The sequence below is a fragment of the Pecten maximus genome, chromosome 4 (genome assembly GCF_902652985.1).
Source record: "Pecten maximus chromosome 4, xPecMax1.1, whole genome shotgun sequence".
Taxonomy (NCBI): domain Eukaryota; kingdom Metazoa; phylum Mollusca; class Bivalvia; order Pectinida; family Pectinidae; genus Pecten; species Pecten maximus.
Window position 1 is genome coordinate 20,930,929 of NC_047018.1, and position 12,883 is coordinate 20,943,811.

General features: G+C 35.4%; 1 protein-coding gene across 2 annotated transcripts; it reads left to right on the forward strand.

Annotated features, from left to right (window-relative positions):
- Positions 1-42: 42 nt before the first annotated feature.
- On the forward strand, positions 43-7,080 carry LOC117325473 (transcription elongation factor 1 homolog). 2 transcript variants are annotated; one of them, XM_033881693.1, is made up of 4 exons: positions 43-108; positions 1,946-2,094; positions 4,634-4,704; positions 5,408-7,080. In XM_033881693.1, the coding sequence occupies exons 2-4, from the start codon at positions 1,979-1,981 to the stop codon at positions 5,470-5,472; spliced, it is 252 nt and encodes an 83-aa protein (XP_033737584.1). In that variant the 5' UTR covers positions 43-108; positions 1,946-1,978; the 3' UTR covers positions 5,473-7,080. The 2 variants fall into 2 exon arrangements, with proteins under 2 accessions (XP_033737584.1, XP_033737585.1); XM_033881694.1 differs by having other exon boundaries at positions 66-95.
- Positions 7,081-12,883: the final 5,803 nt, after the last annotated feature.

Below are 12,883 nucleotides of genomic sequence, written 5' to 3' on the forward strand. Positions count from 1 at the left end.
AAATCTTCATCATTTTTATCGATTGTAATTACCTTCTTACGCGGTAAAACCTCATTTCCGGTATCAACACGAGAGCAAGGGGATTGCACGAGCAGGTCACTAACTAGAGTAATAATGTTTTCTTATTTTTACGACATGATAATATATCTGTTTTCTGAAATTTGGTTTACGTTTCATATCTAACCTAAGTCTTATTACAATTTAACTGCTATATGTGTACAGACGCCAACCCATACGGAATGCATCTTTGGCCACGTTTCAAGTGACCAGTTTCGACGGATCAAAACACAAGATACAAGAAACGTCGAATATACACAACATTTAACATAAGCTCGAAGGAGCTTATATTTCGACAAACATAAATTCGGATGTGGCAGTTGACAATTCCATTATGATATATAATTTATTGTCTTTTGAAAATCTCACTAACTTTCATATGTAAACAAAATTGTAACTTGAGAGCGGACGTACACCATGTAATTTGTAACAGGAGAGAGAAATCGTCAAGTGCAAAAGGTTGGGGACTCTGACTTCACTATTTTAATGGTTTTCCACTTTAATAGCTATATATAACTAAATAAAAATCAGAATACTTCAGCCTAAAAAGGTATACATGACTCAAAGCGCGAGTTATCGTTGGTACCTGCAGACCGCCTTATATGCCAAATGCCCTACAGTCCGAAGGCTGGTTAGTCATACAATTCAATAGTCCAAAGGTCCGATAGTCAGAAGGCCCGTTAGTCTGAAAATAGGAAATATTGTAACATGGATAAATGGTTATATACAACATGTACACATATGACAGAATATATTATACAGTGACGTGCCAAAAGTCTTTCACATTTTTTCATTTTGGTAAATATTGTTTGTATTTCCAACTTTTTCAAAGAATTTCCATGACACAATTGTAATTTGCCAGGACCCCATCTTATTTGATTTTACAGAAAATGCACAGTGACATTTTAATTTTATGCCATTATCATAACAACCAATGACGTGGATCATGCTGATAGTGACCATAGCTCTTGCTCAAATAAATGTATAAATACATGTCTGGTGATGGCCAGAGAGCAACGCTTATGAACATTCAGGTTGGAAACTCTATCAGAAGGTTGAGATAGTCTTGGTTTTGGGAGATAACTTTGTATTTCATTATTTAGCATTCCCTATGACAATGATGGGGTATTATTGATTAACTAATGATTTGACATTATGATCCACTCTTTCAAGAATTGATTGTTATATATGGTCATCAATATACTCAGTATCAATATTTTGAATCCAATTGCCTTGGTACCAAAATGTTATATTTAATAAAAAAAATGTCCATTGTTGACAAAGCAATTTGTGGCCATGGTTGTTTCCAATCATTCCCAAAATGATGTGCAAAACTTAACTTTACTAGGCATTCTGGTGCAACACACAAATTTCAAAAAATCTCTTGACAGCCCGAGATAAACTGCTTGCATCTTCAGCTCTCAAAATCCAAGCAGAATATATTTGCATAGTTTTGCCAGCCAGCAACAGTCTTCCTTTAAAATATACATACAACAGGGCTCAAAGTGGTGTCTATTTTAATGGCCATGGCACCTTAATTTCACTAGTTGCAAGCAGTTATTGACCTGTAAGGTGCCTGCATATGATGACTAGAAAATTTGCACTACTGAGTTTCAATGTGTTGTGATTTCATCAAACTGTTATAGAATGTAAGTTTGCGATTTGGTTACTATTTGTTCAAAGGCGCAGTCAATGCAGCATTATGCTTGAATGAAATTTACAATCCAAAAAGTTACACAGATCTTATTGTATCCTGATATCATCTGAAAAAATTCTATTCTAGTCAAAGAAATATACACAAACTTATGTCATCAGACCAGGAGATCAACATACATGTATTTAGTTGAAAGTACAATGTGTTAATAAATATAAGGTACATTTCTTTCAGAAAGTAAACCAAAGACAATTTTGAACATCAATAATGGGACGAAGGAAGAAGGCAAACAAACCTCCCCCAAAGAGGAAGGCAATAGAACCGCTAGCAACATTGTTTAACTGTCCATTCTGTAACCACGAAAAGTCATGTGAGGTCAAACTGTAAGTACACTATGTACATCAAACCTATACATTCTCTTGTTAGGGTTACTAAAGTGAAATTAAGCTTATAATCATTAATCTAACAACAAATTATGGAAATGTTTATTTCAATTAATACACTAGGTTCTTGCTCAGACAGATGCATGAAGGGGAATGTAAATCTCCAGGAAAAAAACATACTTTTTCACTTCCTTCTGATAAAAGGAGAATTTGCTGTCCTCTGTACCACTTGTCCACTGATATTCTCAACTATCTGTAAGAGGACTTTCTGTTGACCCTAGACAATTAACAATTTCCTTGAAATCTGAAGGGTCAATATATAATTCAAGAAACATTGGCATAAGTGAACTCCATTGTAAGAAATACTAAGAATGGTCATTGTATAACTTTTGCAGTAGTATATAGATTATCTTTACATAGAATAACCTCCTTGAAAGAACACATAATACAAATATAAAAAACTAATGAAAATCCACACTTGTACCCAGAAAATATTGTCAATTTAAAAACAGCAATTGATATACACATTGTGTTTGATCAATCTTCCTTGTAGAGTGTAGTTGTCTCCCTTCTGATGACCAATTTTCCTTGTTTTTTAGGTCACCTGAGACGAAGTCTCAGTTGACCTATTGCAATCGCCTTTTGTCCGGCGTCGTCCGTCGTGCGTCGTAAACAATTTACATTTTCAACTTCTTCTTAAAAACTGCTGAACCAAATTCAATGAAATTTTACAGGAAGCTTCCATGGCTGAGGGTGAACAAAATTGTGAATTATATGGTCCCCACCCCCCAGGGGCCTGAGGGGCGGGGCCAAAAAGGATCAAATTGACTAAAACTTCAAAAATCTTCTTCTCTACTCTCAGATAAGGTGGAATCAAACACTCTTCATAGATGAAAGGGTCTTAAGGTGCTTTACCAAAATTGTGAATTTCATGACCCTGGGGTCTCACATTTGCCCCTGGGGAGGGGGTAAACTTTGCTATAGTTTATATAGGGAAATCACATTTTTGACTATTATTTGTTGGATTTGTATTGGAATTCATTCTAACTTGTATCAAATTATCAGCATGGGAAGACACTTTGATGGTATGTACATGTTGGCCCTAGTTGACCCCCAGGGGCTGGTGGGCGGGGCCAAAAAGGGTCAAATTGACAAAAATTTCAAAAATCTTCTTCTCTACTCTCAGATATGGTAGAATCAAATACTCTACATAAATGGAAGGGTCTTAAGGTGCCTTACCAAAATTGTGAATTTCATGACCCTGGGGTCTCACGTTTGTCCCTGGGGAGGGGGTAAACTTTACTATAGTTTATATAGGGAAATCACATTTTTGACTATTATTTGTTGGATTTGTATTGGAATTCATTCTAACTTGGTTCAAATTATCAGCATGAGATGACAGTTTGATGGTATGTACATGTTGGCCCTAGTTGACCCCCAGGGGCTGGTGGGCGGGTCCAAAAAGGGTCAAATTGACAAAAATTCCAAAAATCTTCTTCTCTACTCTCAGATATGGTAGAATCAAATACTCTACATAGATGGAAGGGTCTTAAGGTGCTTTACCAAAATTGTGAATTTCATGACCCTGGGGTCTCACGTTTGCCCCTGGGGAGGGGGTAAACTTTACTATAGTTTATATAGGGAAATCACATTTTTGACTATTATTTGTTGGATTTGTATTGGAATTCATTCTAACTTGGTTCAAATTATCAGCATGAGATGACAGTTTGATGGTATGTACATGTTGGCCTTAGTTGACCCCCAGGGGCTGGTGGGCGGGGCCAAAAAGGGTAAAATTTACAAAAATTTCAAAAATCTTCTTCTCTACTCTCAGATATGGTAGAATCAAATACTCTTCATAGATGGAAGGATCTTAAGGTGCTTTACCAAAATTGTGAATTTCATGACCCTGGGGTCTCATGTTTGCCCCTGGGGAGGGGGTAAACTTTACTATAGTTTATATAGGGAAATCACATTTTTGACTATTATTTGTTGAATTTGTATTGGAATTCATTCTAACTTCGTTAATATTATCAGCTTTGGATGACAGTTTGATGGTATGTACATGTTGGCCCTGACTGACCCCCAGGGGCTGATGGGAGGGGTCAAAAAGGGTCAAATTAACAGAAATTTCAAAAATCTTCTTCTTACAGCCCATTTAAGGTAGAATTAAATACTCTTCACAGATCGAAGGGTCTTAAGGTGCTTTACCATAATTGTGAATTTCCTAGCCCTGGGGTCTCGCGTTTGGCCCATGGGAGGGGATAAACTTTACTATAGTTATAGGGAAATCACATTTTTGACTATCATTTGTTTTATTTGTTTTTAAATTCATTCTTTCGTTCAAATTTATTGAAATATTTCAAAAATCAGGTGACCGTTAAGGCCCATGGGCCTCTTGTTCTTCCTACTGATGATCAATTTTCATTGTCTTTTTCTTCCTTCTGATAATCATTTCTCTTAGTAGTTATCTTTCTTTAGTTTTCTTCCTTTTAATATAATTATATTCATTCGTTAACTTTATAAGTACATTTTCCAGGGACCGAGAGAGAAACACTGGCTTTGTCACATGTAATGTATGCCTAGAGGACTTCCAGACAAATATCAACTGTATCCTTTTTCACCGGAAGGCTTTGGGTTCTGTCCCCTGGCGGAGACATACCAGAGTCTATAAAATGGTAGTTGCTACTCCTGCTTAGTGCTCAGCATATCAGGAGTGGCACAACTGGTTTACCTTTGTCAGTATAAGGTGATTAGGTGGGGTATCCTGCTGGTTGTCTTCAGCAGTATGCTTCAGTGAGGTAGCACTATAAAGTTGACGTCAGTTACATGTTTTCACAAGGAAACAAACACAAACATACTGCAGTCTCCCTAAACACATACATACATTACAGGCATGCATCTTGTACACAAGGGAGGCTGTCCTTATATGACCTTAGTCTAGCTGTTGAAAAGATGTTTAACAATACAAAACCAAACCAAACCTTTTTCACAGTGTTGATCTTATGAATACATTGTCCATTATTTCTTGATTGTATAAATACTATTAAAATGATATGACAGACAGGTGCGCGCATGCAGTGTATGTTACTTCAGCTAGCTAAAGGTCTGGCTAATTTTTGGTTCTGACATGTTATCCTGTAGCATTGTTGGGAGTGCAGTGTATGTATGTATTGATCAAGTCATGTAATTTGTGTCTTAAAATCCATGTATATGTAATTATGAAGAAAATAAGATTTTTTTAACAATCAAATGAGGGAAACACGTCACAGAATCTATGAGAAATTTATATTTTACTTAACATATTACACAGACCTTTCAGAAGCGATTGATGTTTACAGTGACTGGATAGATGCTTGTGAATCGGCCAATCAATAGCACCGGCTTACATACACATTGTTGGATGACCAATCATTGATGAGGATAGATGCAGCTTCAGGAAGAAGAATGCATATCTTAAGCATTTGTTTCAACGGTATTAATTTTGGAAAGAAAGGCACTTGGTTTTAATTGTGATGTATTGATTCTGGAAAGAGCATATGCTAATGAGGAAAATGGTATTGCATAGGAATTCTTAAATTAGTTTTGTGAAGCCATTCCATGTTCTCAAGTGATTTGTTATTGAATAATATTATGTTTGGTTAGTGGAATCAATTTGACCATTGTTGAAGTTTTTTCATTGGTCAAATACTCATCCACAACCCAAAGTATGAAAAGTGAATGTGTAGACAGTATATACTACATACCATACATACTTCATCACGATTGATAAAATTCTACATCACAGAACAAAAGTCTGTATATTATAAGTAGGTACAGAAGTATTGATGTTAAAGGAAACTCTTCATCATGTTGTAATGTACATTGCCAAGTTGTCATGGTGATAATTTACTTGTACAGGTCGCAGTACAGTGTATGTGAATATTGGTGATTTTGATGTATATTTCTAGTTAATTATACTGTAAAGAATTTGTACAGTATGTTAATGATTTAGGTGCTTCATTACTGTAAAGGTCGTTTTTTCTATGATTAAGTGTTTTGCAGTTTTACGTAACATTGTGATTGGATTAAAAAAGTGGTTTTTTTTAAGAAAATTATGGAGAGTTTCAAACTTTTCTCTATTTAGTTTAAGGCACATACATTTTCTAAGATTTTATCATACCTTTCAAACATTGTAAAGATGAAACCTTTGGAAATAACATTTACAGTAAACCCATTCCCAATATGAGTACCAATAATTGAAAAATTCAAAATTTTAATTTTGAATACAGAAAAATGATCTGTTGTGAAATTTTAAATGTATTTGATGTATGTACTTGATACGTTAATCATATTTTTGATTAGTGGAAGATGTTAAAATTGTTTATGCATGTGTTTAATTTGGCGTCGTTTTGTGTGAGAGAGAAAATAATGTGATTTTATATTTTTTGCCAAACAGCTGTCAGAATACCTACATTGTTATGATCAATGTCTTTTGAATTTCGAAGTGACACTTTGACGTCAGGTTGTTAGAAACCTTTTAATGTCATATAGATTAATAAGGAAAAATTAATCTTAACATGAAATTATATATTTGATGCATGAAACAGCAAACAATACTTAAACAAAGGTGAGGTAAAATGGGCCTGCTTCATACCAGTAACCTTTATTCCAGTCGTGTAACGCACACTTACCCGCCGGGTGCTGACCAAACAGGCTTTGTTTCACTCTAGTGCATAGAGACCTGTCACTTTTTTGTGTTGATCAAATAGAATTTTCATTTTTTTTTATTTTTTTTTTTCAAAATCCTTTGCTGATAAACCTTCATATGAGTTTCCCTGCTGCCAGTATGTAAAAGCCTCAACCAGACAAATGCATTGTTATAAGTTATTTTCTACATCAAACTTTATGTTGAAATGTCACTTTAAATAACTGCTCAGTTTCAATGTATAAACTTGTTGTTTGTTATGTGTGTGAATGACCATCCAGTAAAGAGTGTTTGATTCATAATAGTGTATGATATATTCCTTAGGTGTTGGTGAATTTGCAGGAAGCAATTTCTAGCCTTTCTTGTGTTCATTGTGCTATAATGTTGGCTTGTGTTTGCCTGTAATATTTGAAGAACAGAATTGTTTTCAAAATACATGTATGTTTAAAAAATTTATCAATGCAAAGAACTGTCCAAACAACCACTGATCTCTCTGATCTCTAAAAAAGATTCTAGTTATATGGTCACACAATAATCTGTGGTCACAAGTCCTGTCTTTAGGTGTAAATTTGCCATTATGTTTTACAGTAGTATAAGTGATGATGACAACCTCTCTGCTTTAATATTGTAAGCCTCATCCACTGTCTAGATATAATGAATTCATGTTTTTTGTAAGGAAACACCAAATTAATACATAGTTTTCCATATTTTTAGGTCACCTGAGACGAAGTCTCAAGTGACCTATTCTAATCGCCTTTTGTCCGTCGTCGTCCGTCGTGCGTCCGTAAACTTTTTACATTTTCGACTTCTTCTCCAAAACCACTTAACAAAATTCAATGAAATTTGGCAGAAAGTTTCTATGGCTGAAGGTCAACCAAAATTGTGAATTATATGGTCCCCACCCCCCAGGGTCCTGAGGGGTGGGGCCAAAAAGGGTCAAATTGACTAAAACTTCAAAAATCTTCTTCTCTACTCTCAGATATGGCGGAGTCAAACACTCTTTATAGATGAAAGGGTCTTGTGGTGCTTTACCAAAATTGTGAATTGCATGACCCTGGAGTCTCACGTTTGCCCCTGGGGAGGGGGTAAACTTTACTATAGTTTATATAGGGAAATCACATTTTTGACTATTATTTGTTGGATTTGTATTGGAATTCATTCTAACTTGGTTCAAATTATCAGCATGGGATTGCAGTTTGATGTTATGTCATGTTGGCCCTGGTTGACCCCCAGGTGCTGGTGGGAGGGGCCAAAAAGGGTCAAATTGACTGAAATTTCAAAAATCTTCTTCTCTACTCTCAGATATGTTAGAATCAAATACTCTTCATAGATGGAAGGCTCTTCAGGTGCTTTACCAAAATTGTGAATTTCATGACCCTGGGGTCTCACGTTTGCCCCTGGGTAGGGGGTAAACTTTACTATAGTTTATATAGGGAAATGACATTTTTGACTATTTTTTGTTGGATTTGTATTGGAATTCATTCTTACTTGGTTCAAATCATCAGCATGGAATGACAGTTTGATGTTATGTACATGTTGGCCCTGGTTGACCCCCAGGGGCTGGTGGGCGGGGCCAAAAAGGGTCAAATTGACTGAAATTTCAAAAATCTTCTTCTCTACTCTCAGATATGTTAGAATCAAATACTCTTCATAGATGGAAGGCTCTTCAGGTGCTTTACCAAAATTGTGAATTTCATGACCCTGGGGTCTCACGTTTGCTCCTGGGGAGGGGGTAAACTTTACTATAGTTTATATAGGGAAATCACATTTTTGACTATTATTTGTTGGATTTGTATTGGAATTCATTCTAACTTGTATCAAATTATCAGCATGGAATGACACTTTGATGGTATGTACATGTTGGCCCTAGTTGACCCCCAGGGGCTGTTGGGCGGGGCCAAAAAGGGTCAAATTGACTAAAATTTCAAAAATCTTCTTCCCTACTCTCAGATATGGTAGAATCAAATACTCTTCATAGATGGAAGGGTCTTAAGGTGCTTTACCAAAATTGTGAATTTCATGACCCTGGGGTCTCACGTTTGCTCCTGGGGAGGGGGTAAACATGGCGGGGCCAAAAAGGGTCAAATTGACTGAAATTTCAAAAATCTTCTTATCTACTATATGTTAGAATCAAATACTCTTCATAGACTGACCCCATTAGGACTGATGGGTGGGGCCAAAAAGGGTCAATTTAGTTGGCCGAAATATTTCAAATCTCAGGTGACCGTTAAGGCCCTTTGGGCCTCTTGTTTGTACAATTCTTTGATAAGTCAAACATACATGTAACAAGTGATCTGTATATCCAATAGGCATGCATATAAATAAAAATAAATATGATACTCTCTGCCATTTGAAAAATACATAAATTCCAAATTACTACAAATTAATTTGTCATTTAATGCTCATTGCAAACAGTATATTTTCAGGTGTTCAAGTTAACCAAATTTTTTTTTTAAATGAATCTAAATGAATTTGTTTTAAAGGAAACTAGAATCTGGTATAGATATAGCTGTTTCATTCACTTATGGCCTGTCATTCATTTCCCAGTGATAATGCTTTTATTATTACCTCTATACTGAAAATAGCTTTGATATGATAGGATAAATATGATAAATTATGGCAAGGACAAAAGTTTTTCAGAATTCTGAAAATTGTCTCTTTTTACTTTCTCACTAGAAAAAACTGTTACTAGATCCATTCTTTATAGTGTATGAGTATCTTTCCATTTTCTCTGCATTGTCGCTATATAACCTGACCAAAGAAAATAGGAAGTTATCTGATCATATAATTCCTATTGGTGTAATGATAGGCAGAACAATGTTCATGGCGTCATCACTAAATGATGTTTTGATTGACATCAGTCACATCACTATATTAAATAAAACATTTAATAGTCAGGGAATATATTGGAAACAGAGAGATTGGATAAAGTTTTATCCAGAGAGCAATATATCTGATCGATATTTTCTTAAATATTTATTACAAAATGCGAGTATTAGTGGAGTTTTACTGTATTTTATTAAAGGCGTTATAAAATAAATAGTTTTGTCTTTGATAGCAAAAAATATACAAAAATCCCCACTAAATATAGACAATATTAAATCAATGTTCATATAAAACTTTTACACAAATTTGTCATGGAAACTTCAAAAATGTTTGTAAATGGTGAAAATATGAAGTAATGATAATTTGTATTTAGACATCCATGTAAAATGTTCTTAATGGATGTTCATTTTCCTATTTTTCAACTTTTCAGTGTTTAAAAATGAAGTTGAATTTAATATTTTGACCGTGATTTTGTATTTGCTGTTGCTTCAAATAAATCAATTGAATTAAACTATGGCAGATATTTTAATTTTTAATTTGCCCTCATCTGGTTGGCTGTTCATGTCATCCTTCATCAGAAAATAATTCTGTCCATTTATTTTTAAATACATGTTATTATCACTTATGGCTCTTGTGAAGAAGCTAGATTGATTCAAATTTCATATTTTAGCTTCCCTTTGTCCCTTATTGTAAGTGTTTATTTTTGACACAGACAAACAAAATTGCCAAAATGTGGCCAATCAGTATTTTGACGGTTTTTGAATATCATTTGTCATAAAAAGATTTAATCTTTCTCAAACTTCACATATATGTTTCCCTTGGTACTTATGCATGTCCCAAAAAACAGATGTCCCACAGGTAGCCATTTGAATTTTGACAAATGTTTTATTCTGTATTTCTCGGAAAGAGCTGAAGATAATTTTCTGGTGTAGGTTCTATATCCTCTGTCTATCGCTCTTTGCACCACTCTTGCAGTCATATTATCCATGAGTTTGATGTAACTTCAAAGATTTGAATCTTCCCATTGTCAAAAGTCCACACTATTAGAAAATGAAACATTGTCTGCATTTGTGATTTGATACCTTTCACAATTTCTGTTCTGTTCACAAAAATGAACGATAATGCATTATTATTTCTACTCTGCTGACTGAGAATGTCAGTAACATTTGCTCTGTTGACTGAATATTATTATTATTATATATATTGTCCTTTTTCCCCTGCTAATGTTTCTTTTCCCCTGCTAATGTTTCTTTTCTATCGATTGAATAAAATACATGTTCTGAAACTTGACTTCAGCAGTAAACGGATCGTTGAATTGAAACCATTTCTTCATTATGAAATCAGATTATAGGAGTCGAGATTCAGTAGTGAACTCTTTCTGAAGACATGTTTTTAGATTTTACTATTTCGTAAATTAGCAAACGCAATGGCCTGAAGAATGGATTTCGTAATTGTCTTCCTATGGTAGGGAATTTGCCAGATAATGTATTGTCATCTGACAATTTCCCTACTAGCACCTATAAAGTGGAGTCACCAGTTTAAAATTTATTCTGCTTCATCTACCACAAATGATATCCAGCTTAAAAATCTCATAATGAGGTTGTACTTATCCATCTGCAGATGCCTTCAATAATTTGAAATGAAAATGCATGGTGCCTCACCAGATTCAGCAATTCGCACCACCTCTCTTATAAACTTGATGGTGGCTTTGCCATTGTTTTCCCCATAACTATTCAAAGAGCTTAATTACAAGTAGAGCAAACTGAATTGGTGCTCATCATTCCTCTTTGTTTTGAGAGAATATCAATATTACTTCTAGACATTGGCTATAATCTACAGCATATCTATGAAATTATTTTCAAGGTCAATTTGTCAATAAACAGCTTGTGGACCTCTGACCTCTGTTGACCTCTCACCCTGGTAAAACTGCAGATATCCCTGTCCAGGGTAAGAGAAAAAGGTATCTTTATCTCATTTGCAAAACTCGTTACACAATAATTAGCAGATGCGTGATGAAATATAATGCACACAAGTATACTAAATGAAATTTATTTCACACAAATGACCGTAATTAGGAACAATATAATAATACATCATATAACAAATATATCACAGGAAATCAAAATACACATGTATAAGATGGTCAGTGACAAGGTGTATACTACCCTCATCACCATGACAACTCTAGATGGTCAGTGACAAGGTGTATACTACCCTCATCACCTAGGCAACTCTAGATGGTCAGTGACTAGATGTAAAATACCCTCATCACCATGGTGACTCTAGATGGTCAGTGACTAGGTGTAAAATACCCTCATCACCATGGCGACTAGATGGTCAGTTACAAGGTGTATAATACCCTCACCACCTAGGCAACTCCAGATGGTCAGTTACAAGGTGTATAATACCCTCATCACCATGGCGACTGTAGATGGCCCGTGACAAGGTGTATAATACCCTCATCACCTAGGCAACTCTAGATGGTCAGTTACAAGGTGTATAATACCCTCATCACCATGGCGACTGTAGATGGTCCGTTACAAGGTGTATAATACCCTCATCACCATGGCGACTCTAGATGGTCAGTGACAAGGTGTATAATACCCTCATCACCTAGGCAACTCTAGATGGTCAGTGACTAGGTGTATAATACCCTCATCACCATGGCGACTCTAGATGGTCAGTGACAAGGTGTATAATACCCTCACCACCTAGGCAACTCTAGATGGTCAGTGACAAGGTGTAAAATACCCTCATCACCATGGCGACTGTAGATGGCCAGTGACAAGGTGTATAATACCCTCGCCACTATGGCGACTAGATGGTCAGTGACAAGGGGTATCATACCCTCATCACCTAGGCGACTCTAGATGGTCAGTGACAAGGTGTTTCATGTTTATGTTTTATATCTATATATAGATTAAATATTTCATTTACTCAATGCTTCTAAATAATGCTTCTATAGCCAAAATGTTTGGTGCAAGAGTGCTCTAATTTACAATTGCATTTATGAAATGATGAATGCATCTGCCTGAAAGCACTTAAATAATGACCTTTACAGTAGAAATTCTACACATAATAACACTCAAATGGCAACTTTTATAGGCATTTTACAAGGATATAATAATGTAAAGTACTGCAAGCAACCTGTAGTCTTCTCAGGTAGCACATATAGTAACCTAACTACAAACCTGTTATCCCCTCCGGGAGTACTGATGGGAGACTAACCACAAACTTGTAGTCCACTCCAGTAGTACTGATGGAAGACTAACCACA

Excerpts from the sequence above, each read along its gene's own strand:
- LOC117325473 (XM_033881693.1), top strand. The coding sequence starts at position 1,979 with ATGGGACGAAGGAAGAAGGCAAACAAACCTCCCCCAAAGAGGAAGGCA. Across the intron at positions 2,095-4,633 it reads AAGTCATGTGAGGTCAAACT|GGACCGAGAGAGAAACACTG; the intron begins GTAAGTACACTA and ends TACATTTTCCAG. Across the intron at positions 4,705-5,407 it reads CTTCCAGACAAATATCAACT|ACCTTTCAGAAGCGATTGAT; the intron begins GTATCCTTTTTC and ends CATATTACACAG.